We start from the raw sequence: 26,584 nt of genomic DNA, 5'->3' as shown, positions 1-26,584 counted from the left end.
CATCTTGGCGCCCATTGATGTTGCCTTCGCGGTGCAAAACCAGTTGGCATGATAGAAACTGGTCTTCGACGCTTTGACGCTTATGCTCCACAATTCTAACGTTCGCAATACAATTCCATTACGCCAGGCTCCTCGCTGACTTTGCGTTGAGAAGTTCTTGCGGAGCGATCGCCATTTCCCAGCTGATCCGGGCACTGAATCTTTTTCCGATGCTGTTGCCCTGGTTGATCTGGTACAGAACGCCACTACTGACTGAGGATCTTGTTTAGTCCCGGGGACTAACTAAGGCTCTTCTTTAGCCAGGGCGACGGCTCTCACGTCCTTCAGCCGGCCTACCTAGACTCTCACGTCTCACCCTTTAGACAAGCATCAACTCAATGCCTGAAATCATATGCTGAAATGCTGCTCTATGACATCGAGATGTCAGAACCGACGGTTGCCAAGCATAGTTTGGCCTAGCACGCATTCCGGGAAAGGGCCTGGATTAGGCCGGATAAAATAGGAACAAGCCGGAAATCGAGTCAACAGATTATCCAACTGGCAGGGTCCACCGGGTCGCTCAGGACAAGCAGGACCTAAAGGAGATAAGGTGTGCTTATTAATCAATAATTAAAGACGTTATTTTAATTATTTAAATAGGGTTTGCGAGGATTAACTGGCTACAAAGGAGAGCGGGGACTTCAAGGAATACCAGGACCTGACGTAAATGCCTTTAGACTTTTCTTAATGTTCTAAATTCATCTTATCATCTAGATAGTATCATCGTCAACGAGCACCACTGTAAAGGACGCCAGCTTTGGAACTACAGTTGAAATTTTTAAGGCCGCCTCAGCATTCGGGAAAGCTCAAGAAAATTCTAAAACGACTTGCACCAAACGCACTCGCGTCTTGCTTCATCCGGAAGTCATAAGAAATTTGGATAAAGAGCAGTTGGAGCGCGATCAGACGATCGATCGCAAGAAGGAAGTCATCGTGTATTTGCGCGTCTCGTCAAAGATCCCTTTTGGACCGATTCCATGCGAAGAGCATCGCGCGAATTCATCCGCGACGAGCTCCAAAGTTCTCCCATCACCCAACCCTTCTATCTCAAAGTGGGCAAAATGTATGTCACTGCGTATGCCGCAGCAGGGAAGCTCGAGACGACCGGCGAGAAAGAAAAGGCAACGCCAGTTTACATTGAAACACTTCCGCGGCGATGGCGTTTTCCTTGGCAAGGCGAAATTGATTTGCTGACGACTCCAGGTGCTTTGTTTCGACTTGCATTCGAGATCGACGACAAGAGATTTTACTTGTGCACGTCGTCGAGAGACGAATATGAAGCAAAGGTGTTGACGCATCTCGACGAGACGTCCGGTAGTCAGTTCTCCCTGTACAAATCAGCCAAAGGCACTCAACAATTGGCTAGCCACCGGGCTAATGATTTAATGGAAAAGCGGCGCCTTCAGTAGTCGTCGCTACTTGCAGTTGATCCCAAGCGGGATACCAAGCGAGGAAAGAGCATCGCTCTTACGTAGAGATGAAAGCTCGTGGAAACATAATGGTGGAGTCGCTCAGTTCCAATTGGTGAACGTTATAACTGTGATAAAAAGCAGATGTCATTGCAGGGCCCCAAGATGAACACAGAGCTCGTAAAGCAGAGGAACACTGGAGACCTATCAAGGATTTGCTTCAAAATGAACTGCCTGAAATCAAGCAACGTGGCAAACGTGGGTCTCTAGATGAGCTGAGAGACCCTCGAAAGCAGAACGCATTCAAAAATGAAATGCTTCAACAGCACCTGATCAAAATAGAGAACGTTTGAAACACAGTGTGCTATTCTCATTGTTTATAATTCTGTGGGGAATATCATTCGTTAGTCGCCTAGGTTTCGTTTCGGAAATGCAAACTCTGCGACCCTTTGTCCTTCGTTCGTCCAAGATTGTGTGCACGATTCTTCCTTTTCCGTTGACGTTTTGATCTGAGCTGCTGCGAGCCTGGGCAAGCACGACGATTGAATAACGCGTTTGTAGATGTGCTTTCACTTAGCTTGGTCTACATCCACTTCTCTTTGCCTTTAATTCTGTTGCAGTCTGATATTCGGCATCTACTTTACTTAGTGCACACCCTTCTGCACACGTGAATGCACGTGAGCTTGTTCTGAGCATTTGAAATGGACGAGGACACCGTTCACCACTCTCTGCGAACACATGCGACCATATACGGTGAAATAAACATCGTCGAGAGCTCCTACGCGTTGTACGGGCTTTACCTAATTTGGTATCATTCATGTTGCCTTGTTGATCTAAATTGTTTCGCCCAGAATACCATAAAAGGATCTAAAACACAGACAATGACGTCATGCACACCGCTATAAATGTGCTCTGCACCTCTACTCAAAGTCAGTTGAAACATTGAAGGAGTAATCGAAGGAATAATGTACTCGAGCTCAATCGTCTTGGCCTTTCTTTGCCTCGTTCCGCTCTCATGTCAAAACGAGGAAAGCAGTTCTAACTTTCCTCTCCAGAAAGGAGACAGAGTACACTTTCGGAACCAAAGATTACAACCTGCATAATATATCGTACCAGGGACTTCCGGGCCACCCGGGATCGCCAGGCATTAGGGCAAATAGATGTACCTCTCTTCTCTCAATTCTGAAACACCTACGTCTAGGGTCATAAAGGAGACAAAGGAACGCAAGGAGACGCAGGTAGAAACGGAGAGAAAGTATGTACAAGTGCTCTTTCATAAATGAACATTATACACTACACATTATTTCATAGGGTGATCAAGGTGCTAAAGGATCGCAAGGCCTTCCTGGGAAACAGGTTGCATACGCTCCTTTACCCTACCTACCATCGGCGTTCAATTTGAGTAGGGTCCCGCTGGTGTTGTTGGACCTCCTGGTTCTCAAGGTAAACAAGGTGCAACTGGACCACAGGGACCTCGTGGAAATACTGGAATACAAGTATCTTGTTGTGTTGTATCATATTTTCATGTAGATTAAACTTAATTGCAGGGTGAAACAGGCACACAGGGCCCGAAAGGACAGAAAGGAATGCAGGGAATCAAAGTACATAACTGTACTGAATTAATGAATTAGGGAGAAATAGGACCCACAGGACCAAGAGGAAGAGGAGGCATTGACGGAATTCCTGTAAAACGTAAAACGCCCGGCTGCTTTGCACTTATATTGCCATCTAAATGTAGGGTCCACCTGGTCACACAGGGCAAGCAGGACCAGAAGGACCTAAAGGAGACAAGGCGCGTTTCAGAATAAGGTTATTGACATTGTTTAAAATAATTAAGTAGGGTGAGCGAGGATTAACTGGCCACAAAGGAGAGCAGGGACTTCAAGGAATAGCAGGACCTGACGTAAACGACTTTAAATGAACTCTTCTTGATCTTCTACAGTTACTCAATTATCTAGATAGATGAAGATATTCTGAAACGGTTGAAAGAACAGGTAATGTATGCACTGACAGGACATGTGGCTCCTTCTATCTCATCGATATGTAGATTGTGACAGATCTCAAGAGTCTTCACTTAGTACAATATTGAAACCTATTGCGTACCTTGTTGGTGGTGACGGTAGTGCCTGGCAATCCTACTCTCCGGGTAGCTAAAACAATCTTTTCAAAATTTAAAAGCAATTATGTCCCTTTTTCTATCAGGCCAGGTAATTACTCACTGGTCAACTAGCACATCAGGTTCCCGTCCATCCGTTCTCCAAGGCGAAATGACGTACAGCAATGGTTACATCACCGTGCCTGAATCCGGAATCTATTTTATTTACTTCAATTTGTTCACTGGTGTATCATCATCATCACTATATCAGCATCCTGCCATTTTTGTTGATTCAGTTCGTATTGGCCGTTCAATGTATTATTATGAAAATACTTACAACAAATCTCACTATCTTGGAATGCTTTGGAACGTGAGAAAGGGCAGTCAATTGTCTGTAAGGGCGCAAGGTAGAAATGGGCGACACCATTTTGGTCCTGAGCATTCTTGTTTTGGCGCATGGAAGGTAAACTAAAACTCCACCCATAAAACAGACTTCTGTCTTCTTTTCGTGCTGGTGTCTCAATAAAATGTTGCATGTGCCGATTTTAAACTCTCTGACACAATGTCGTCGTCATCTTGGCGCACATTGATGTTGCCTTCGCGGTGCAAAACCAGTTGGCCTGATAGAAACTGGTCTTCGACGCTTCGACGCTTGTTCTCCACAATTCTAACGTTCGCAATACAATTCCATTACGCCAGGCTCCTCGCTGACTTCGCGTTGTGAGAAGTTCTTGCGGAGCGATCGTCATTTTCCTGCTAATCCGGGCACTGAATCTTTTCCGTTGCTGTTGCCCTGGTTGATGTGGTGCAATCACAGAACGCCACTACTGACTGAGGATCTTGTTTAGTCTCGGCGACTAACTAAGGCTCTTCTTTAGCCAGGGCGACGGCTCTCAAATCCTTCAATCTGTCCAACAAACTCTCACGACTCATTTAGACAAGCAGCAATTCAATGCCTGAAATCATATGCTGAAATGACGCTCTATGACATCGAGATGTCCGAACCAACGGTTTCCAAGCATAGTTTGGCCTAGCACGCATCCCGGGAAAAGGCCTGGATTAGGCCGGATAAAACAGGAACAAGCCGGAAATCGAGTGAACAGATTATCCAACTGGCAACAGCCGACGCTTGCAAGCATAGTCTGCCTGAAACAGGTAGTCTAACCAGCACAAAGTGATTATATATAAAGGCATCGGCTTCTGACAGTATCCAACTGGCATTTGAAGTCGACATGTCAAAGTTGGTGCATCCCGAAGAAGTGAACCCTTCTCTTCATGTCAGCGAAAGCCAACTGGCGTGCTGGGGTCTCGGTCGAGGCATCAATGCCACTGAACCGAAAAGGCTCATGCAAGTCGTCGCGCGTCCCGTTCTCGTCGACGACGCGAAGGGCAATTCAGAGCCGCGCGTCGAGGAAACCCGGGTAGGAACGGGATACTCGGAGCTGACTTTCTTGGTTTCGTCCAAAGCGGAACTGACGCGGAAGCTGAGCTTGACGCTGACGGCGCCTCTTTTGAAAGCCGTCGCCTTGGAGTGCGGATGCTCGTACGAGAAATCGACGGTGGATAGCCGAACGTGGTTGGCCGTCGGTCAACAGATTCAATATCGAACGTACGCGTTCCGGCTTCACCCGCACTTCAAAGACGGACTCGTCGACGCTACTAAAACATTCGTTGAGGATTGCATTCACGAAAAGTACGAACAGATTCCTAATGGAGACGTCGAAACCGAGAATGATAAGAAACTACTCGCCTGTCGGCAAGCGATCGAGGGTCCTCTCGGGGGCGTGACCCACTTCGTCGCCAAGCATCGACATGGGTGGAAAAGTTTATCGCGAAGAAACGACGACATTATCGACGAGCGCCACCGTAAAGAACGCCAGCTTTTCAACTACAATTGAAATGTTTAAGGTTGTCTCGGAATTAGGCAAAGCGCAAAAAAAATGAAAAAGACTTACACCAAACGCACTCACGTCTTGCTTCATCCGAGCGTCATAAAAGAATGCAAGGAGGACGGCCACGACAACAAGGACGAGAGATTGAAGCGCGATCAGACGATTGAACGCAGCAAGGAAGTCGTTGTGTGTTTGCGCGTCTTGCCCATCGCCGCGCTCTTCGGCAAACCGACTGGGCCAAGCTCATGCGAATTGCATCGCAGGAATTCATTGATGATGAGCTCCAACGCGCTCCTATGAGCCGACCCTTCCATCTCAAAGCGGGCGCGAGGTTTGTCATGCACTGCGGATGCCAAAGGGAAACTCGGGACGACCGGCGAGAAAGAAAGGCAACGCCAGTTTACATCGAAACGCTTCCGCGGCGACGGCGTTTTCCTTGGCAAGGCGAAATCGATTTGCTGACGACTCGAGGTGCTTTTTTCTACTTGCATTGGAAATCGATGACCAGAGATTTTACCTATGCACGTCGTCGAAGGACAAATATTGAGCAGAGGTATTGACGCATCTCGACGAGACGTCCGGCTGTCAGTTCTCCCTATGACATCCCTGTACAAATGAGCCAAAGGCACTCGACGATTGGCTAGCCACCGGGCTAATGATTCAATGAAAAGCGGCGGCTTCAGTAGCCGTCGCTACTTGCAGATCCAAAGCGAGGAAATAAGGGAAGCGAAGAAAGGCGAGGAAAGCGAGGAAAGAGCATCGTTCTTACGCAGAGATGAAAGCTCGTGGAAACATAATGGTGGAGTCGCTCAGTTCCAATTGGTGAACGCTTACAACTGTAATAAAAGAGCAGATATAATCGCAGGGCCCCAAGATGAACACAGAGCTCGTAAAGGAGAAGGCTGCTTTCTGTATAAAAGACGGCAAACGGATTCGACGCCTTCAAGAGCACGACTGAAGAAAAAGTTTAGTTGAACTTGTTTCAACAGCACCTGATAGAAATAGAGAACGTTTGAAACACAGTGTGCTATTCTCATTGTTTATAATTCTGTGGGGAATATCATTACCTCGTTAGTCGCCTAGGTTTCGTTTCCGAAGCTGCAAACTCTGAGACCCTTTGTCCTTCGTTCGTCCAAGATTGCGTGCACGATTCTTCCTTTTCCATTGACGTTTGGATCTGAGCTGCTGCGAGCCTGGGCAAGCACGACGATTGAATAAAGCGTTTGTAGATGTGCTTTCACTTAGCTTGGTCTACATCTACTTCTCTTTGCCCTTAATTCTGTTGCAGTCTGATATTCGGCATCTACTTTACTTAGTGCACACTCTTCTGCACACGTGAATGCACGTGAGCTTGTTCTGAGAACTTGAAATGGACGAGGACACCGTTCACAACTCTCTGCAACACATGCGACCATATACGGTGAAATAAACAGCGTCGAAAGCTCCTACGCGTTGTACGGGCTTTACCTAATTTGGTATCATTCATGTTGCCTTGTTGATCTTCATTGTTTCGCTCAGAATACCATAAAAGGATCTAAAACACAGACAATGACGTCATGCAGACCGCTATAAATGTGCTCTGCACCTCTACTCAAAGTCAGTTGAAACAGTGAAGGAGTAATCGAAGGAATAATGTACTCGAGCTCAATCGTCTTGATCTTTCTTTGCCTCGTTCCGCTCTCATGTCAAAACGAGGAAAGCAGTTCTAACTGTCCTCTCCAGAAAGGAGACAGAGTACACTTTCGGGACCGATGTTGACAACTTGTCTAATATATCGTACCAAGGGACTTGCTGGTCACACGGGATCGCCAGGCATTAGAGTACATAGATCAACCTCTCTTCTCTCAATTCTGAAACACCTGCGTCTAGGGTCATAAAGGAGACAAAGGAACGCAAGGAGACGCAGGTAGAAACGGAGACAAAGTATGTACAAGTGCTCTTTCATAAATGAACATTACACACTACACATTATTTCATAGGGTGATCAAGGTGCTAAAGGATCGCAAGGCCTTCCTGGGAAACAGGTTGCATACGCTTCTTTACCCTACCATCGGCGTTAAATTTGAGTAGGGTCCCGCTGGTGTTGTTGGACCTCCTGGTTCTCAAGGTAAACAAGGTTCAACTGGACCACAGGGACCTCGTGGAAATACTGGAATACAAGTATCTTGTTGTGTTGTATTTTCAGGTAGATTACACTTAATTTCAGGGTGAAACAGGCATACAGGGCCCAAAAGGACAGAAAGGAATACAGGGAATCAAAGTACATCACTGTTCGCCTTTTTCATTCATACGCTATGAATAATTACTGAATTAGGGAGAAATAGGACCAACAGGACCAAGAGGAAGAGGAGGCATTGACGGAATTCCTGTAAAAAGTCAAACGCCCGCTTTGCACTTACATTGCCATGTAAATGTAGGGTCCACCTGGTCACACAGGACAAGCAGGACCAGAAGGACCTAAAGGAGACAAGGCGCGTTTCAGAATAAGATTATAGACATTGTTTAAAGTAATTAAATAGGGAGAGCGAGGATTAACTGGTCACAAAGGAGAGCAAGGACTTCAAGGAATAGCAGGACCTGACGTAAACGACTTTAAATGAACTCTTCTTGATCTTCTACAGTTACTCAATTATTTAGATAGATGAAGATATTCTGAAGCGGTTGAAAGAACAGGTAATGTATGCACTGACAAGAACATGTGGCTCCTTCGATCTCATCGATATGTAGATTGTGACAGATCTCAAGTCTTCACTTAGTACAATATTGAAACCTATTGCATACCTTGTTGGTGGTTCTGGTAGCTGGCACACATATTCCAATGGTAGCAAATACAGTCTTTTCAAAATTTAAAAGCAATTATGTCCCTTTCCCTTTTTCTATCAGGCCAGGTAATTACTCACTGGTCTGCTAGCAGATCAGGTTCCCGTCCATCCGTTCTCGAAGGCGGAATGACGTACAGCAATGGTTACATCACCGTGCCTGAATCTGGAATCTATTTTATATACTTCAATTTGTACACTGATGTATCATCGTCATCAAGATATCAATCTCCTGCCATTTATGTTGATTCAGTTCATATTGGCTATTCAAGGTATTATTATGAAAATACTGCCGACAAATCTCACTATCTTGGAATGCTTTGGAACGTGAGAAAGGGCAGTCAATTGTCTGTAAGGGCGCAAGGTGCAAATGGGCGACACCATTTTGGTCCTGAGCATTCTTGTTTTGGCGCATGGAAAGTAAACTAAAACTCCACCCATAAAACAGACTTCTGTCTTCTTTTCGTGCTGCTGTCTCAATAAAATGTTGCATGTGCCGATTTTAAACTCTCTGACACAATGTCGTCGTCATCTTGGCGCCCATTGATGTTGCCTTCGCGGTGCAAAACCAGTTGGCCTGAAAGAAACTGATCTTCGACGCTTCGACGCTTGTGCTCCAACGTTCCATTACGCCAGGCTCCTCGCTGACTTCGCGTTGAGAAGTTCTTGCGGAGCGATCGCCATTTCCAGCTGATCCGGGCACTGAATCTTTTTTGTTGCTGTTGCCCTGGATGATGTGGTGCAATAACAGAACGCCACGACTGACTGAGGATCTTGTTTAGTCCCGGCGACTAACTAAGGCTCTTCTTTAGCCAGGGCGATGGCTCTCAAATCCTTCAATCGGTCCACCAAACTCTCACGACTCATTTAGACAAGCAGCAATTCAATGCCTGAAATCATATGCTGAAATGACGCTCTATGACATCGAGATGTCCGAATCAACGGTTTCCAAGCATAGTTTGGCCTAGCACGCATCCCGGGAAAGGGCCTGGATTAGGCCGGATAAAACAGGAACAAGCAGGAAATCGAGTCAACAGATTATCCAACTGGCAACAGCCGACGCTTGCAAGCATAGTCTGCCTGGAACAGGTAGTCTAACCAGCAAAACGTGATTATAAAGGCATCGGCTTCTGACAGTATCCAACTGGCATTCGAGGTCGACATATGTCACTTCCCGAAGAAGTCAAGCTTCCCGAAGTCAAGCTTCCCGAAGTCAAGCATCCTGAAGAAGTGAACCCTTGCCTTCATGTCAGCGAAAGCCAACTGGCGTGCTGGGGTCTCGGTTGAGGCATCAAAGCCACTGAACCGAAAAGGCTCGTGCAAGTCGTCGCGCGTCCCGTTCCCGTCGACGAGACGACGGCGAACGGCGGCTCGGAGCCGTGCGTCGAGGAAACTCGGGTGGGGACGGGATTCTCGGAAGTGACTTTCTTGGTTTCCTCCAAAGCGGAACTGACGCGAAAACTGAGCTCGTCGCTGAACGGGAATGATAGGCTCATCACATAGATTTGTCTGCATCTTTTTGCTCTTGATTTCGCTGCGATCATTCAGCTTTGTACACACGTACACTGTACCTTCTGCACACGTGAATGCACGTGAGCTCCTTCTGAGGAAATGGACAATGATATCGTTCGCCATTCTCTGCGAACACATGCGACCATATACGGTGAAATGAACATCGTCGAGAGCTCCTACGCGTTGTACGAGCGTTACCTAATTTGGTATCATTCATGTTGCCTTGTTGATCTTCATTGTTTCGCTCAGAATACCATAAAAGGATCTAAAACACAGGCAATGACGTCATGCACATCGCTATAAATGAGCTCTGCACCTCTACTCAAAGCCAGTTGAAACAAAGGAGTAGTCAAAGGAATAATGCACTGGAGCTCAATCGTCTTGATCTTTCTTTGCTTCGTTCCGCTCTCATGTCAAAACGAGGAAAGCAGTTCTAACTGTCCTCTCCAGAAAGGAGACAGAGTACACTTTCGGGACCAAAGATGACAACTTGTCTAATATATCGTACTAGGGACTTGCTGGTCACCCGGGATCGCCAGGCATTAGGGTAAATACATGCACCCTCTCCTCTCTCAATTTTGAAACACCTGCGTCTAGGGTCATAAAGGAGACAAAGGAACGCAAGGAGGTGCAGGTAGAAACGGAGACAAAGTATGTACAAGTGCTCTTTCATATATGAACGTTATACACTACACATTATTTCATAGGGTGATCAAGGTGCTAAAGGATCGCAAGGCCTTCCTGGGAAACAGGTTGCATACGCTTCTTTACCCTACCATCGGCGTTAAATTTGAGTAGGGTCCCACTGGTGTTGTTGGACCTCCTGGTTCTCAAGGTAAACAAGGTGCAACTGGACCACAGGGACCTCGTGGAAATACTGGAATACAAGTATCTTGTTGTGTTGTATTTTCAGGTAGATTAAACTTAATTTCAGGGTGAAACAGGCATACAGGGCCCAAAAGGACAGAAAGGAATACAGGGAATCAAAGTACATAACTGTTTGCCTTTTTCATTTATACGCTATGAATAATTAATTAGGGAGAAATAGGACCCACAGGACCAAGAGGAAGAGGAGGCATTGACGGAGTTCCTGTAATACGTCAAACGCCCGCTTTGCACTTACATTGCGATCTAAATGTAGGGTCCACCTGGTCACACGGGACAAGTAGGACCAGAAGGACCTAAAGGAGACAAGGCGCGTTTAATTAAAAATAATATTAGAGAAACTTTTTAAAATAATTAAATAGGGAGAGCGAGGATTAACTGGTCACAAAGGAGAGCGGGGACTTCAAGGAGTAGCAGGACCTGACGTAAACGACTTTAAATGAACACTTCGTGATCTTCTACGGTTACTCAATTATCTAGATAGATGAAGATATTCTGAAGCGGTTGAAAGAACAGGTAATATATGCACTGACAGGACATGTGGCTCCTTCGAGCTTATCGATATGTAGATTGTAACAGATCTCAAGTCTTCACTTGGTACAATATTGAAACCTATTGCATACCTTGTTGGTGACGGAAGTAGCTGGCAATCCTACTCTTCGGGTAGCTAAAACAATCTTTTCAAAATTTAAAAGCAATATGTTCCTTTTTCTGTCAGGCCAAGTACTTACTCACTGGTCAACTAGCACGTCAGGTTCCCGTCCATCCGTTCTCCAAGGCGGAATGACGTATAGCAATGGTTACATCACCGTGCCTGAATCTGGAATCTATTTTATTTACTTCAATTTGTACACTGGTGTATCATCATCATCGGGAAATCAGCATCCTGCCATTTTTGTTGATTCAGTTCGTATTGGCTTTTCAATCCATTATTATGAAAATACTTACGTCAAATCTCACTACCTTGGAAAGCTTTGGAACGTGAGAAAGGGCAGTCAATTGTCTGTAAGGGCGGGAGGTGGAAATGGGCGACACGCCTTTTATTCTGACCATTCTTGTTTTGGCGCATGGAAAGTAAACTAAAACTCCGCTCACAAAACAGACTTCTGTCTTCTTTTCGTGCTGGTGTCTCAATAAAATGTTGCATGTGCCGATCTTAAACTCCCTGATACAATGTCGTCGCCATCTTTGCGCCCATCGATGTTGCCTTCGCGGTGCAAAACCAGTTTGCCTGATAGAAACTGGTCTTCGACTCTTCGACGCTTGTGCTCCACAATTCTAACGTTCGCAATACAATTCCATTACGCTAAGCTCCCCGCTGACTTCGCGTTGAGAAGTTCTTGCGGCCATTTTCAACTGATCCGGGCACTGAATCTTTTTCCGTTGCTGGTTGCTGTTGATGTGGTGTAATAACAGAACGCCACTACTGACTGAGGCTCTTGTTTAGTCTCGGCGACTAACTAAGGCTCTTCTTTAGCCAGGGCGACGGCTCTCAAATCCTTCAACCGGTGTACCTAGACTCACCCTTTAGACAAGCAGCAATTCAATGCCTGAAATGACGCTCTTATAACATGGAGATTTCAGAAACCGGCGGTTACCAAGCATAGTTTGGCCTAGCACGCATCCCAGGAAAGGGCCGCCTGGAGTGGATCTAGGCTGGATAAAACAGGAACAGGCAGGAAATTGAGTCAACTCAGTGGCGTAGCCAGGGGGGTGCTTTGGGTGCTCGAGCACCCTCCTCAAGTTTGCTGAAAATAATTAAACTAGATAATGATGGCCCGTTGTTAGCCATCATGTGATCCCCAAACACCCTTAGCACGGTGTCCGATCTCTGTTAGTGCCTACAGCATGTGCATTATGGGAATCACATTGCCTAAGCACACCTTAATCTGCCCGGAAATATGTCCTTTCTGTAAAAATGGGAATAGGGCACCTGGTGGCTATGCCTGTACACCACAGATTTTAGGTGTTCTGATTACATGTATATATCAAAAGAGCGATTAACCTGTCGAGTAAAGGTGGCACAGAGCTACCCTTCCCTGCATGGCCCCCTCGGGTGCATGATCAAGTGACACGTTTTCAGCTCGCAGTTGGGTTTGCGTGCTGCGAGCGAAGACAAACCCAACGTGCTCATTTACTGCGTTCCTTCGATGAGCGTTAATAATTAAGCTCAAATGTTATGTGCCAGTTATGCTATGTAATATGCCTACATATGTACTCGTTCCAGAAAGCTTTGTACACAATCCGAAGTTACTATCTCTGTTGTGTTACTTTGGGCCTACGCACTGTTTTTCGTTAGAGGCCTTAAATAGCCAAATAGAAAAGGGGCGTGGTTCAAAAATTTTCGCGCGCTCCGCGCGCGAACTTCAGCACCTACCTCCGCTTAATCCTGGCTACGCCACTGCAACTGAATTAGATTATCCAACTGACGCTTGCAAGCATAGTCTGACTGAAACAGGTAGTCTAATTAACCAGCATAAAGTCTGGTTATATAAAGGGATCGGCTTCTGACAGTATCCAATTGGCATTCGAAGTCGACCATGTCAGGGTTTGCGGAAAACGTCGGCTTCCGTGTCAGTGAAAGCCAATTGGCGTGTTGGGGACTCGGTCGAGGCATCAAAGCCACCGAACCAAAAAGGCTTATGCAAGTCGTCGCGCGTCCCGTTCCCGTCAACGAGGCGACGAACGATTCAGAGCCGCGCGTCGAGGAAACCCGGATTGGAACGGGATTCTCAGAGGTGACTTTCTTGGTTTCCTCCAAAGCGGAACTAACGCGAAAACTGAGCTCGTCGCTGAAAGCGCCTCTTTCGAAAGCTGTCGCCTTCGAGTGCGGAAGTTCGTACGAGAAATCGATGGTGAATAGCGAGACGTGGATGGCCGTCGGCGAACAGATTCGTAATTGAACGTACGCGTTCCGGCCGCACGACAACTTTGACGCTGAAGAAAAAGCCGTTCGACTGACGTTCGTTGAGGATTGCATACGTAAAGAGTACAATTGCATTCTGAAAGAGCGCGACAAGGAGATGCCTAATGAAAAGGAAGGCCGTGACGTCAAGTGGCCTGAATTGAAAAGTTCACCTGGCGACAGTAGAGCCGCCTGTCGATGGGCGATCGAGCGTCGTCTCGGGGGCGTGACCCACTTCGTCGCCAGTATCGACATGGGCGGAAAAATTATCGCGAAATTACGATATCATCGTCAACGACCACCACTGTAAAGGACGCCAGCATTGGAACTACAGTTGAAATTTTTAAGGCCGCCTCAGCATTCGGCAAAGCACAAGAAAATTCTAAAACGACTTGCACCAAACGCACTCGCGTCTTGCTTCATCCGGAAGTCATAAGAAATTTGGATAAAGAACGGTTGGAGCGCGATCAGACGATCGATCGCAAGAAAGAAATCGTCGAGTATTTGCGCGTCTTGCCCATCGCCTCGCTCGTCAAAGATCCCTTTTGGGCCGATTCGATGCGAAGAGCATCGCGCAATTTCATCCGCGACGAGCTCCAAAGTGCTCCCATCACCCAACCCTTCTATCTCAAAGTGGGCAAAATGTATGCCGCAGCAGGGAAACTAGGGACAACCGGCGAGAAAGAAAAGGCAACGCCAGTTTACATCGAAACACTTCCGCGGCGATGGCGTTTTCCTTGGCAAGGCATAATTGATGTGCTGACGACTCCAGGTGCTTTGTTTCTACTTGCATTCGAGATCGATGACAAGAGATTTTACCTGTGCACGTCGTCGAGAGACAAATATCAAGCAAAGGTGTTGACACATCTCGACGAGACGTCCGGCAGTCAGTTCTCCCTATGTCATCCCTGTACAAATCAGTTGAAGGCACTCGACGATTGGCTAGCCACCGGGCTAATGATTCAATGGCATCTTCAGTAGTCGTCGCTACTTGCAGTTGATCCCAAGCGGGATCCCAAGCGAGGAAAGAGCATCGTTCTTACACAGAGATGAAAGCTCGTGGAAACATAATGGTGGAGTCGCTCAGTTCCAATTGGTCAACGCTTATAACGGTGATGAAAAAGCAGATGTCATTGCAGGGCCCCAAGATGAACACTGGAGACCTATCAAGGATTTGCTTCAAAATGAACTGCCTGAAATCGAGCAACGCGGCAAACTTGGGTCTCTAGATGAGCTGAGAGACCCTCGAAAGCAGCACGCATTCAAAAATGAAATGCTTCAAAAGGACCTGATCAAAATAGAGAACGTTTCAAACACAGTGTACTATTCTCATTGTTTATAATTCTGTGGGGAATATCATTACCTCGTTAGTCGCCTAGGTTTCGTTTCGGAAACTGCAAACTCTGCGACACTTTGTCCTTCGTTCGTCCAAGATTGTGTGCGCGATTCTTCCTTTCCTTTAACGTTTGGATCTGAGTTGCTGCGAGCCTGGGCAAGCACGACGATTGAATAAAGCGTTTGTAGATGTGCTTTCACTTAGCTTGGTCTACATCTACTTCTCTTTGCCTTTAATTCTGTTGCAGTCCGATGTTCGGCATCTACTTTACTTAGTGCACACTCTTCTGCACACGTGAATGCACGTGAGCTTGTTCTGAGCATTTGAAATGGACGAGGACACCGTTCACAACTCTCTGCGAGCACATGCGACCATATACGGTGAAATAAACAGCGTCGAGAGCTCCTAAGCGTTGTGCGGGCTTTACCTAATTTGGTATCATTCATGTTGCCTTGTTGATCTACATTGTTTCGCCCAGAATACCATAAAAGGATCTAAAACACAGACAATGACGCCATGCACACCGCTATAAATGTGCTCTGCACCGCTAATCAAAGTCAGTTGAAACATTGAAGGAGTAATCGAAGGAATAATGTACTCGAGCTCAATCGTCTTGACCTTTCTTTGCCTCGTTCCGCTCTCATGTCAAAACGAGGAAAGCAGTTCTAACTGTCCTCTCCAGAAAGGAGACAGAGTACACTTTCCGGACCAATGTTGACAACTTGTCTAATATATCGTACCAGGGACTTGCTGGTCACACGAGATCGCCAGGCATTAGAGTACATAGATGAACCTCTCATCTCTCAATTCTGAAACACCTGCGTCTAGGGTCATAAAGGAGACAAAGGAACGCAAGGAGACGCAGGTAGAAACGGAGAGAAAGTATGTACAAGTGCTCTTTCATAAATGAACATTATACACTACACATTATTTCATAGGGTGATCAAGGTGCTAAAGGAACGCAAGGCCTTCCTGGGAAACAGGTTGCATACGCTTCTTTACCCTACCATCGGCGTTAAATTTGAGTAGGGTCCCGCTGGTGTTGTTGGACCTCCTGGTCCTCAAGGTAAACCAGGTGTAACTGGACCACAGGGACCTCGTGGAAATACTGGAATACAAGTATCTTGTTGTGTTGTATTTTCAGGTAGATTAAACTTAATTTCAGGGTGAAACAGGCATACAAGGCCCAAAAGGACAGAAAGGAATACAGGGAATCAAAGTACATAACTGTTCGCCTTTTTCATAAATACGCTATGAATAATTACTGAATTAGGGAGAAATAGGACCAACAGGACCAAGAGGAAGAGGAGGCATTGACGGAATTCCTGTAAAACGTGAAACGCCTGCTTTGCACTTACATTGCCATCTAAATGTAGGGTCCACCTGGTCACACAGGACAAGCAGGACCAGAAGGACCTAAAGGAGGCCAGGCGCGTTTAAGAATAAGATTATAGACATTGTTTAAAATAATTAAATAGGGAGAGCGAGGATTAACTGGTCACAAAGGAGAGCAGGGACTTCAAGGAATACCAGGACCTGACGTAAACGACTTTAAATGAACTCTTCTTGATCTTCTACAGTTACTCAATTATCTAGATAGATGAAGATATTCTGAAGCGGTTGAAAGAACAGGTAATATATGCACTGACAGGACATGTGGCTCCTTCTAGCTCATCGATATGTAGATTGTGACAGATCTCAAGTCTTTACTTGGAAAAATATTGAAACCTATTGCATACCTTGTTGGTGGCTCTAATAGGCGGCACACATATTCCCATGGTAACAAATACAATCGTTTTAAAATTTCAAGGCAATTATATCAATTTTTGTCAGACCAGGTAATTACTCACTGGTCAACTAGCACGTCAGGTTCCCGTCCATCCGTTCTCCAAGGCGGAATGACGTATAGCAATGGTTACATCACCGTGCCTGAATCTGGAATCTATTTTATTTACTTCAATTTGTTCACTGAGTCATCATCATCATCAACATATCTGCATCCTGCCATTTTTGTTGATTCAGTTCGTGTTGGCTTTTCAATCTATTATTATGAAAATACTTACGACAAATCTCACTATCTTGGAATGCTTTGGAACGTGAGAAAGGGCAGTCAATTGTCTGTAAGGGCGAGAGGTGGAAATGGGCAATACCTTTTTGGTCCCGACTATTCTTGTTTTGGCGCATGGAAAGTAAACTAAAACTCCACCCATAAAACAGACTTCTGTCTTCTTTTCGTGCTGCTGTCTCAATAAAATGTTGCATGTGCCGATTTTAAACTCTCTGACACAATGTCGTCGTCATCTTGGCGCCCATTGATGTTGCCTTCACGGTGCAAAACCAGTTGGCCTGAAAGACACTGATCTTCGACGCTTCGACGCTTGTGCTCCACAATTATAACGTTCGCAATACAATTCCATTACGCCAGGCTCCTCGCTGACTTCGCGTTGTGAGAAGTTCTTGCGGAGCGATCGCCATTTTCCAGCTGATCCGGGCACTGAGTCTTTTCCGTTGCTGTTGCCCTGTAGCCTCGTCCCCAGGCCCTTCACCAGCTAGCGCGCTTGGGGCGCACTCACTGGTGGAAGGGCCTGGTAACATTGGTCTGCGTGAGAGGGTCACGCGACACCCCACTTGCCCCGTGACCTCTGTAGCCCTAATTAAATCAGTACGTAACGGTACGCAAAATCGCTTCAGCGCGTAAGGAAACTGTTCGCAACTGTTCGCTCTACCGTACAGCCCCGCGAACGCGATTTTACCTCGGAACTAGTGTTGGAAGACGTTTCCTTACGCGCTGAAGCGATTTTGCGTACTGATTTAATTAGGGCTACAGAGGTCACGGGGCAAGTGGGGTGTCGCGTGACCCTCTGACGCAGACCAATGTTACCAGGCCCTTCCACCAGTGAGTGCGCCCCAAGCGCGCTAGCTGGTGAAGGGCCTGGGGACGAGGCTAGTTGCCCTGGTTGATGTGGTGCAATCGGTGCAATCACAGAACGCCACTACTGACTGAGGATCTTGTTTAGTCTCGGCGACTAACTAAGGCTCTTCTTTAGCCAGGGCGACGGCTCTCAAATCCTTCAATCGGTCCAACAAACTCTCACGACTCATTTAGACAAGCAGCAATTCAATGCCTGAAATCATATGCTGAAATGACGCTCTATGACATCGAGATGTCCGAACCAACGGTTTCCAAGCATAGTTTGGCCTAGCACGCATCCCGGGAAAGGGCAGGGATTAGGCCGGATAAAACAGGAACAAGCCGGAAATCGAGTCAACAGATTATCCAACTGGCAATTAACAGCCGACGCTTGCAAGCATAGTCTTCCTGAAACAGGTAGTCTAACCAGCAAAAAGTGATTATATATAAAGGCATCGGCTTCTGACAGTATCCAACTGGCATTTGAAGTCGACATGTAAAAGTTGGTGCATCCCGAAGAAGTGAACCCTTCCCTTCATGTCAGCGAAAGCCAACTGGCGTGCTGGGGTCTCGGTCGAGGCATCAAAGCCACTGAACCGAAAAGGCTCATGCAAGTCGTCGCGCGTCCCGTTCTCGTCGACGACGCGAAGGGCGATTCAGAGCCGCGCGTCGAGGAAACCCGGTTAGGAACGGGATACTCGGAGCTGTCTTTCTTGGTTTCGTCCAAAGCGGAACTGACGCGGAAGCTGAGCTTGACGCTGACCGCGCCTCTTTTGAAAGCCATCGCCTTGGAGTGCGGATGCTCGTACGAGAAATCGACGGTGGATAGCCGAACGTGGTTGGCCGTCGGTCAACAGATTCGGAATCGAACGTACGCGTTCCGGCTTCACCCGCACAACAGAGACGGACTCGTCGACGCTACTAAAACATTCGTTGAGGATTGCATTGTGAAAAAGTACGAGCAGATTCCAAAGGAAAACGTCGAAACCGAGAATGATAAGAAACTACTCGCCTGTCGGCAAGCGATCGAGGGTCCTCTCGGGGGCGTGACCCACTTCGTCGCCAGCATCGACATGGGCGGAAAAGTTTATCGCGAAGAAACGACGACATTATAGACGAGCGCCACCGTAAAGAACGCCAGCTTTTCAACTACAATTGAAATGTTTAAGGTCGCCTCAGAATTAGGCAAAGCGCGAAAAAAAATTGAAAAAGACTTACACCAAACGCACTAACGTCTTGCTTCATCCGAGCATCATAACACAAGGCAACGTGGACGGCCACGACAACAAGGACGCGCGATTGAAGCGCCATCAGACGATCTAACGCAGAGAGGAAGTCGTCGTGTGTTTGCGCGTCTTGCCCATCGCCGCGCTCATCAGAAATTCCGACTGGGCCAAGTTCATGCGAATTGCATCGCAGGAATTCATTGATGATGAGCTCCAACGCGCTCCTATTAGCCGACCCTTCTATCTCAAAGCTGGCGCGAGGTTTGTCACTGCGGATGCCGCAGGGAAACTCGGGACGACCGGCGAGAAAGAAAAGGCAACGCCAGTTTATATCGAAACGCTTCCGCGGCGACGGCGTTTTCCTTGGCAAGGCGAAATCGATTTGCTGACGACTCCAGGTGCTTTGTTTCTACTTGCATTCGAGATCGATGACCAGAGATTTTACCTGTGCATATTGAGCAGAGGTATTGACGCATCTCGACGAGACGTCCGGCTGTCAGTTCTCCCTATGTCATCCCTGTACAAATCAGCCAAAGGCACTCGACGATTGGCTAGCCACCGGGCTAATGATTCAATGGAAAAGCGGCGTCTTCAGTAGTCGTCGCTACTTGCAGTTCATCCCAGACGGGGAAAGAGCATCGTTCTTACGCAGAGATGAAAGCTCGTGGAAACATAATGGTGGAGTCGCTCAGTTCCAATTGGTCAACGCTTATAATGGTGATAAAAGAGCAGATATCATTGCAGGGCCCCAAGGTGAACACAGAGCTGAGGAAATCGAGCAACGCGGCAAACTCGCCGATGAGCTGAGAGCTCCCCAAAAACAGCACGCATTCAAAAATGACATGGTTCAACAGCACCTGATTAATTAAAATAAAGAACGTTTAAAACACAGTGTACTATTCTCATTGATTATAATTCTGTGGGAAATATCATTACCTCGTTAGTCGTCTAGGTTTCGTTTTGGAAACTGCAAGCTCTTCAAATTGGCGAACTTCTCACCCTTTGTTCTTCGTTCGTCCAAGATAGTGTGCGCGATTCTTCCTTTTCCATTGAAGTTTGGATCTGACGATTCCGCCTTTGGAAGCTGCTGGGCAAGCACGACGATTGAATAACACGTTTGTAGATGTGCCTTCACTTAGCTTGGTCTACATCTACTTCTCTTTGTCTTTGATTCTGCTGCGGTCTGAAATTCAGCCTCTACGTTGGCATTCTTACTTGGTGCACACTCTTTTGCACACGTGAATGCACGTGAGCCCGTTCTGAGCAAATAAACGAGGACACCGTTCACCACTCTCCGCGAACAGATGCGACCATATACGGTGAAATAAACAGCGTCGGGAGCGCCTACGCGTTGTACGAGCGTTACCTAATATGGTACGGTTCATCCCTTGTTGATCTTCATTGTTCTATTCAGAATACCATAAAAGGGCCTACAGACAAGCGGTGATGTCATGGTCACCGCTATAAAAGAGCTCTGCATCTCTACTCAAAGTCAGTTGAAACACCGAAAAGTAATCAAAGAATGCACTGGAGCTCCATTGTCCTTATCTTTCTTTGCTTCGTTCCGCTCTCCTGTCAAAACGAGGAGAGCAGTCCCAACTGCCCTCTCCAGAAAGGAGACAGAGTACGCCTTCACACAAAACTATGATGACAACTTGTCTAATATATCGCACCGCCAGGGACTTCCGGGTCACCCGGGATTGACAGGCACAAGGGTACATACTCTAAATGTACCTCTCCTCTCAATTTTGTGAAACTTTCCCGTCTAGGGTCATAAAGGAGACAAAGGAACGCAAGGAAGCGCAGGAAGAAACGGAGACAAAGTATGTACAAGCTCTTCATAAGTGAAAGTTATGCACAATATACTACTACATAGGGTGATCAAGGTGCTAAAGGATCTCAAGGCCTTCCTGGAAAAAAGGTTGTACACACGTTATATTGCAAAATCAGCGTTAAATTTGAGTAGGGTCCCGCTGGTGTTGTTGGACCTCCTGGTTCTCAAGGCAGACAAGGTGCAACTGGACCACAGGGACCTCGTGGAAACACAGGAATACAAGTACAGAGTTTGCGTGCTATATCCTAATCTTAAACTTATTAATTAATTGCAGGGTGAAACAGGCATACAGGGCCCAAAAGGACAGAAAGGAATACAAGGAATCAAAGTGCACCGCTGTTCACCTTCTATACTGCATACGTAATAAATACATCAATTCTCCCTAGGGAGAAAATGGACCCACAGGGCCAAGAGGAAGAGGGGGAATTGACGGAATTCCTGTAATACGTCCAAAGCGGACTGTGCCCTTACCTTCTTACCTTGCCATTTACGATGCAAATGTAGGGTCCACCGGGTCACACAGGACAAGCAGGACCAAAAGGACCTAAAGGAGATAAGGCACGTTTATTAATTCATCAGATTAACAACATCGTTTAAATAATTGAATAGGGAGAGCTGGGATTAACTGGTCACAAAGGAGAGCGGGGAATTCAAGGAATACCTGGACCTGACGTAAATGACTCTGACTGCGTCTTGATTTCTTCTAGCTACTCCATTATCTAGATAGATGAAGAGATTCTGAAACGGTTGAAAGAACAGGTATGGAACTGACAAGAATATATGGCTTAGATTATTCCCATATGTAGATTGTAACAGATCTCAAGTCTTCGCTGGGAAAAATATTGAAACCGATTGCATACCTTGTTGGGGATGGTAGTTCCTGGCAAACCTATTCTTCTGGTAACAAAAACAATCGATAAAAGTACTGGGCAATTAAATTCCCTTTGCCTGTCAGATCAGGTAATTACTCACTGGTCAACTAGCACGTCAGGTTCCTATCCAATCGCTCTCCAAGGCGGAATGACCTACAGCAATGGCTATATCACCGTGCCTGAATCTGGGATCTATTTCATTTACTTCAATTTGCTCACTGGTGTAACATCAGAAAATTATCAATGGCCTAGCATTTATGTTGATTCGCTTCGTATTGGCCTTTCAGGCTATTACAACGACCACATTCGCAGTAAATCTCATTATGTTGGAATACTTTGGAATGTGAAAAAGGGCAGTGAATTGTCTGTAAGGGCACGTGGTGGAAGTCTGCGATACCATTTTGGCCCTATACAATCTTGTTTTGGCGCATGGAAAGTAAACTAACTCAAACCTCAAAACAGACTTTTGTCTTCTTTTCGTACGTGCTGGTACCTAAATAAAATGTTGCATGTGCCCATCTTAGACTCTGACAGAACGTCGTTACCTTGGTGGCAATTGGCGTTACCTTCGAAGGGTAGAACTACTAGAGTTTAGTCCATCCAGTGACTTTTAGCCCGATAGACTCGAAGCTTCGACACTTCTGCAGTTATGCTCGTCACAAATCTAACGTTAGCAATGCAATTTTATTCAGAAAACGCCACGCCAGTTGATTTACTCACTTCTTAGGCTCTTTTATGAACTCTTCTACTTTCACGTCTTTTTTTCTGAACCTTCCTGTTACCCACTGACTCCAGTTTTCATTCAAAATTTCGGTCAGAAGAACTAGCTAGAAAAAACTAGTTTAGAAATCAGAAACTGGTTGACGACGAGCTAACTCCCACCACAAATCGACTCGCAGGAAACGTGTTTCCATGACCACGAACCCATGGATTCCATGCTGGAATCGACGCTTGCGCGTCATTTCAGGTTTCGCTGTAGTAGTATGCTGTTCTGTGGACTGAGCTAAGAGAGTGGATTGAGGCCTTCCTTAGGTGCGAAGGACAGCGAAGGGCAGAACGTCAATACCTACCGTGACGAAGCGTTCTGCTTTACTCTCACTTGTCACACTGCTTTACAGTCTTTGTTCGTACTCACCTGAGTCGCATTAGAGCGGATCGAATGAAGTTATCCTTCGAAACGACGGTGTTTCCCTAATGGAGCCCCGATTCCCCAAAACCTTTCTAAATGCAACCAGTCTCATACGCTGAACTTGCTACGACGGTTGTTTCGACGAAGAAACTTTTCTCGCGTTCGAAAAAAGCCAGTGAACACAGAGTAAATCTAACACACGTGATATGAACACTATTTAATCTGCTGGATTTCACGTGAGCACACGCTCCCATCTCATTGGTCGCCGAGGTGTCAGTGTCCGGGTTAGTTCGAAAAAGTGTCTCTTTGTCTCCGGTGCACACACAGACGGAACGTCACGAAAGCCCCAGCTCTGGCAGCTCGCCGCACGGTCATCCCAACGATGCTCTGCGAGAGCATGCAGCTCCGATTTGTCGGCACCGAGGCACCAATTGGTAAGCGTACGTTTCCCGTTCGGCTAGCTTCGTCCGCGCGCGCGTTGCGTCCGTCTTGTTGGGTCAGTCTCGCCGCGTAAAGCGGCGTAGAGCCGATCAGCGTCGAAGCGATCAGCGCGCGGCTGTTTCTACTTTCCAGCGACGTTTTTCGCTACGCGCGGCGACGTGACACGGACGTGACGACGCGCGTAATCCACTCGCCTTTAGGCGATCCCTCATCGCGTGCACCAGCATTTCGTTTCATTTCATTGCCTTCTTCTTTTTCTCTAGTTTGGCGTCGAAAGAGAGAAGTAGAATGCCACGAGGCCAGCGCGACGAACAGGTTCGCACCGCAGCCATTGGGCCCCCTGTGGTGTAGGCGTGCACTCAAGGGGCGGGGCTTTCTGTGACGCACACGGCGCGGAGTGCCTGCGATGCCACTGCCCGCGCTCGTGGGCATCGAAAAATTTCCAACAGTCTAACCATTAGGTCGGATTTCCAAAAGTCTAATCGAGGGCGGGTTGGGGTTCGCGAGTGAGGGCTGGTGGTCGTTGCAGCGCATGAAGCCCAATTGTGTACGTTGCAGGGAGTGTAGCGGGACAACACTTAGGCGTAATGTAATGGCAGCTTTCTTGCGTGCTCGGTTTGCATCACTACAGCGACTACGTTAGTTTGCATGGGTCCACTCCCTTTGCACTAAGGTTTTAGTCGGCGGCTGCTAGTAGGGTAGGGCGGTTTGTGTAGTAGGCTTGTAGCTCCTTCTCCCTCTCGTGCTTAGCTAGCAGCCGCCACGTGCTTTAGACCATTTTTCAATGGATTTTCAGGTAATCTAGGGTGATTAGAATATAGGCATATTTTAGGTCAATGGATTTTTAAGGTAATCTAGGTTTTTATCATGTTGCCTGCTTTTTTCTTTTTCAGGGTAGTTTAGTAGGTTTTTTAGTCACAGGTTTTTTTCCACAGGTTTTATGTTTTCTACAGGTTTTATTTTCATATTTTAGGTCAATGGATTTTTTCTTTTTCAGGGTACATTGTAGTTTAGTAGGTTTTTATTTTATTCACAGGTTTTTTCACAGGTTTTTATTTTTTCTACAGGTTTTATTTTTTACAGGTTTTTAATTTTTTAACCGGTTTTTTTACAGGTTTATTTTCAAATTCTATTTTTGGCTTTTTTGCAGGTTTTTATTTATTAATTTATTAATTTTTTTTCTTTTTAGAGTGCGATTCTAATAAGAATTCATCTGCAGTAAACATCAATTTGGAAAAGTAAAGATAAGCGCTTTCAGACATTTTTTTGTCCGACTGACACAATCTTGCTGCAGGTGAAATAAAGGAAGATGTCATGTGTAAAGAAAAAGAGAAAATAGAACTTTTTTGTGTACGTTTTATATAGTGCATGATGATAAATAGTTGCATGCTTCTTTTCTCCTGATCTCCAGGTGATGGAGACAGGAGTTGATCAGTTAGCCTAGGACTCGTCCATGCGCGCGCGTCTTCTGTCACCGCTGTGATCCGCGAATCCCAAGCGTCGCTCCATTCGCGTTTCCGTGAGCGCGTGCGGGGTCCATGCGCGCGCGTCCTCTGTCACCGCTGTGATCCGCGAATCCCACGCGTCGCTCCATTCGCGTTTCCGTGAGCGCGTGCGGGGCCCACACTAGCGCGCTCAACTCGCGTCGCCCAGCACTGATGCGCGAGCGCGCGCGATCCCCCCTCACGCCGCGCGAGTCCCACGCGACCGCACTCTCCAGCGCAGAAACAAGCGCACGGTGCCCCACTCGCGCGTCGTTTATGAAAGCCAAATTTATATTAATTTTTTATTCAAATTAATAAAAACTAAAATTCAAAGTTCTTCCGTGTCTTCTTTCTTCTCTTTCTCCCGACGTCGTCCTGCGCTGCCGCTTGACCTCCTGGCCAAGCGGTGGGACTGAGACTGCAGTCCCAACAGTGGACTTTGCCCAAGTCCACAGGAGGTCAGCGGATTAGCCTCCGGCTGCCAGGGAGGGTGGTGCATATTCACCTCCAGCCCACAAGGAGGGAGACTTTAACCCAAGTCCCCAGGGTGATGTTTTCGTCTACATCCTCTTCTTTCTCCATCTGTTTCGTCAGATTCATCGACGCGTCGGGGAGAGAAGACAACTGAAATTAAAGTCAAATTAGACTCTAATGAAAACGTATTATCTTCGTTACCTTAAACGGCTGAGCAAACGTTGTGAAGGCGGGAAACAAATCCATGTGGTAATATCAACCAACTACAAAATACCCAATTATTAGCCAAAAATTGAAGGCGTGAGGTCAATTTGGTACCGCAGAGTCAAACATGCAACCGATCCCCACCGTTTCATAAGGAAATATCGAAAATCGGAGAGGCGACCCAACTGACCGAAAACCGTGTGCTATTATAGTTCAGGGATGCTAAAAATCTTGACCTCGCGGATTTCCAACGAAACGCGCTAGACCGACTCTAATACGCTAGTATAACAACCCCACGCGGTCAAACCGTTCGTGCGAGTCAAAATTCGCAAAGAAAATGCGCTAATTGATTCGGGGGCCCCAAAGCGTACCTGTTTTAGTATTTTCACGGTTTCTTCGAACTCAAGCCTGAGTTATCGATCGAGAAGCGCTTTGTGGGTGTAATCACTGCAAGAAAAACAAGCGAAAGTGATCGGCGACGTCCGGGTGGACGGATCGCCTTTTTCATCGCGAAAAACGGGCACACAATCGCCCATACGCTTACCGACGCCGCGATTTGCATCGTTGTTGGCTTCCGCGCCGTCGTCCGTGCCGAAATCGGTCGTTTTCTTCGTCTATGCCGTCTACGCCCCGTTCTGCTTGGATCACGTGTTGGTTCGTCATGTCCGGGCTGTTCGACAAGTCCGCGAAATAGCCGATCAACGATAATGTGCAGCGAAACGTAAGACGAAACTGTGAAGAAGAAGACGAAGAAAAAGAAAGGCGATCGTACGCCATCTTGAACTTGAAGCGAGAAATCTTGCATCATTCAGTGCCAAGAATAGACCATGATCATGACGCAATCAACAGTCCAACCGTCATTGAAAAATCGCACCTATTCGAAGGAACCAACCAGAGTGCTAGATGAGCCCAACGTGACCCCAACGGACCAATGGGCGCGCTGGGCGGAGCTACGCGGTACAAAAGCGAAGTGCACACCGATTCTTCTTCAGTTGCGGCCTAGGGTGGGTGCGGCGTGGAGCAATCTGCGTCTCATCCTTGACGGACTGGCTCGGGAGATCGGCAAAAGGCAGTCTGGATCGTTGGATCAGCGTGGCCCACGGATTAATCCCGTGCC

The 26,584-nt window shown here is 46.8% G+C and overlaps 5 protein-coding genes and 6 long non-coding RNA genes across 18 annotated transcripts; 9 read left to right on the top strand and 2 right to left on the bottom strand.

Moving 5' to 3' along the window:
* The first annotated feature begins 242 nt into the window (after positions 1-242).
* On the top strand, positions 243-1,832 carry LOC136195216 (uncharacterized). Its single transcript, XR_010671834.1, has 3 exons — positions 243-589; positions 640-702; positions 754-1,832. It is a non-coding gene; the product is annotated as an uncharacterized lncRNA (long non-coding RNA).
* Positions 1,833-2,463: 631 nt separating this feature from the next.
* LOC136194775 (complement C1q and tumor necrosis factor-related protein 9-like) lies at positions 2,464-3,304 on the top strand. The gene is made up of 9 exons (XM_065984056.1): positions 2,464-2,483; positions 2,565-2,592; positions 2,650-2,703; positions 2,760-2,804; positions 2,855-2,944; positions 2,996-3,049; positions 3,080-3,133; positions 3,187-3,257; positions 3,289-3,304. Exons 1-9 carry the CDS (start codon positions 2,464-2,466, stop codon positions 3,302-3,304), a joined length of 432 nt encoding a protein of 143 aa, XP_065840128.1.
* Positions 3,305-4,318: 1,014 nt separating this feature from the next.
* Positions 4,319-6,525, top strand: LOC136195230 (uncharacterized). Its single transcript, XR_010671848.1, has 2 exons — positions 4,319-4,698; positions 4,751-6,525. It is a non-coding gene; the product is annotated as an uncharacterized lncRNA (long non-coding RNA).
* A 270-nt stretch (positions 6,526-6,795) lies between these two features.
* LOC136195100 (uncharacterized) lies at positions 6,796-8,782 on the top strand. The gene is made up of 13 exons (XM_065984370.1): positions 6,796-6,855; positions 6,954-7,169; positions 7,220-7,255; positions 7,305-7,358; positions 7,415-7,459; positions 7,506-7,595; positions 7,642-7,695; positions 7,750-7,803; positions 7,853-7,906; positions 7,955-8,017; positions 8,073-8,108; positions 8,163-8,256; positions 8,319-8,782. The coding sequence occupies exons 2-13, from the start codon at positions 7,068-7,070 to the stop codon at positions 8,681-8,683; spliced, it is 1,047 nt and encodes a 348-aa protein (XP_065840442.1). The 5' UTR covers positions 6,796-6,855; positions 6,954-7,067; the 3' UTR covers positions 8,684-8,782.
* Positions 8,783-8,969: 187 nt separating this feature from the next.
* LOC136195084 (uncharacterized) lies at positions 8,970-11,826 on the top strand. Of its 2 annotated transcripts, none has more exons than XM_065984358.1 (13): positions 8,970-9,343; positions 9,392-10,228; positions 10,278-10,313; positions 10,364-10,417; positions 10,474-10,518; positions 10,565-10,654; positions 10,701-10,754; positions 10,805-10,858; positions 10,908-10,961; positions 11,014-11,076; positions 11,132-11,167; positions 11,221-11,314; positions 11,370-11,826. In XM_065984358.1, exons 2-13 carry the CDS (start codon positions 10,127-10,129, stop codon positions 11,732-11,734), a joined length of 1,047 nt encoding a protein of 348 aa, XP_065840430.1. In that variant the 5' UTR covers positions 8,970-9,343; positions 9,392-10,126; the 3' UTR covers positions 11,735-11,826. The 2 variants fall into 2 exon arrangements, with proteins under 2 accessions (XP_065840430.1, XP_065840436.1); XM_065984364.1 differs by having other exon boundaries at positions 8,970-9,951; positions 10,016-10,228.
* A 3,434-nt stretch (positions 11,827-15,260) lies between these two features.
* LOC136194698 (collagen alpha-2(IX) chain-like) lies at positions 15,261-17,167 on the top strand. The gene is made up of 12 exons (XM_065983940.1): positions 15,261-15,586; positions 15,636-15,671; positions 15,721-15,774; positions 15,831-15,878; positions 15,922-16,011; positions 16,058-16,111; positions 16,166-16,219; positions 16,269-16,322; positions 16,371-16,433; positions 16,489-16,524; positions 16,578-16,671; positions 16,726-17,167. The coding sequence occupies exons 1-12, from the start codon at positions 15,485-15,487 to the stop codon at positions 17,088-17,090; spliced, it is 1,050 nt and encodes a 349-aa protein (XP_065840012.1). The 5' UTR covers positions 15,261-15,484; the 3' UTR covers positions 17,091-17,167.
* Positions 17,168-17,698: 531 nt separating this feature from the next.
* On the top strand, positions 17,699-19,961 carry LOC136195210 (uncharacterized). Its single transcript, XR_010671832.1, has 2 exons — positions 17,699-18,220; positions 18,273-19,961. It is a non-coding gene; the product is annotated as an uncharacterized lncRNA (long non-coding RNA).
* Positions 19,179-23,071, bottom strand: LOC136195165 (uncharacterized). 6 transcript variants are annotated; one of them, XR_010671824.1, is made up of 9 exons: positions 22,979-23,071; positions 22,618-22,926; positions 22,456-22,562; positions 22,281-22,399; positions 22,188-22,228; positions 21,941-22,142; positions 21,525-21,888; positions 19,966-21,407; positions 19,179-19,886 (listed from the first exon to the last, which is right to left on the bottom strand). It is a non-coding gene; the product is annotated as an uncharacterized lncRNA (long non-coding RNA). The 6 variants fall into 6 exon arrangements; XR_010671821.1 differs by having other exon boundaries at positions 19,181-19,886; positions 19,966-21,582; positions 21,636-21,888; XR_010671820.1 differs by having other exon boundaries at positions 19,181-19,886; positions 19,966-21,888; positions 22,618-22,738; positions 22,806-22,926.
* On the top strand, positions 20,327-22,248 carry LOC136195102 (uncharacterized). The gene is made up of 13 exons (XM_065984371.1): positions 20,327-20,348; positions 20,444-20,653; positions 20,709-20,744; positions 20,799-20,852; positions 20,906-20,950; positions 20,996-21,085; positions 21,138-21,191; positions 21,250-21,303; positions 21,368-21,421; positions 21,473-21,535; positions 21,587-21,622; positions 21,670-21,763; positions 21,819-22,248. Exons 2-13 carry the CDS (start codon positions 20,552-20,554, stop codon positions 22,178-22,180), a joined length of 1,044 nt encoding a protein of 347 aa, XP_065840443.1. The 5' UTR covers positions 20,327-20,348; positions 20,444-20,551; the 3' UTR covers positions 22,181-22,248.
* An 88-nt stretch (positions 23,072-23,159) lies between the features above and the next one.
* On the top strand, positions 23,160-25,070 carry LOC136195214 (uncharacterized). Its single transcript, XR_010671833.1, has 3 exons — positions 23,160-23,298; positions 23,569-24,543; positions 24,600-25,070. It is a non-coding gene; the product is annotated as an uncharacterized lncRNA (long non-coding RNA).
* Positions 25,071-25,077: 7 nt separating this feature from the next.
* Positions 25,078-26,190, bottom strand: LOC136195185 (uncharacterized). 2 transcript variants are annotated; one of them, XR_010671826.1, is made up of 4 exons: positions 26,012-26,190; positions 25,839-25,914; positions 25,465-25,526; positions 25,078-25,413 (listed from the first exon to the last, which is right to left on the bottom strand). It is a non-coding gene; the product is annotated as an uncharacterized lncRNA (long non-coding RNA). The 2 variants fall into 2 exon arrangements; XR_010671825.1 differs by having other exon boundaries at positions 25,839-26,190.
* Positions 26,191-26,584: the final 394 nt, after the last annotated feature.

The sequence above is a fragment of the Oscarella lobularis genome, chromosome 1 (genome assembly GCF_947507565.1).
Source record: "Oscarella lobularis chromosome 1, ooOscLobu1.1, whole genome shotgun sequence".
Lineage (NCBI taxonomy): Eukaryota > Metazoa > Porifera > Homoscleromorpha > Homosclerophorida > Oscarellidae > Oscarella > Oscarella lobularis.
The sequence above is the reverse complement of the archived record's forward strand: the minus strand, read 5'-3'. Positions and strand labels throughout refer to the sequence as shown.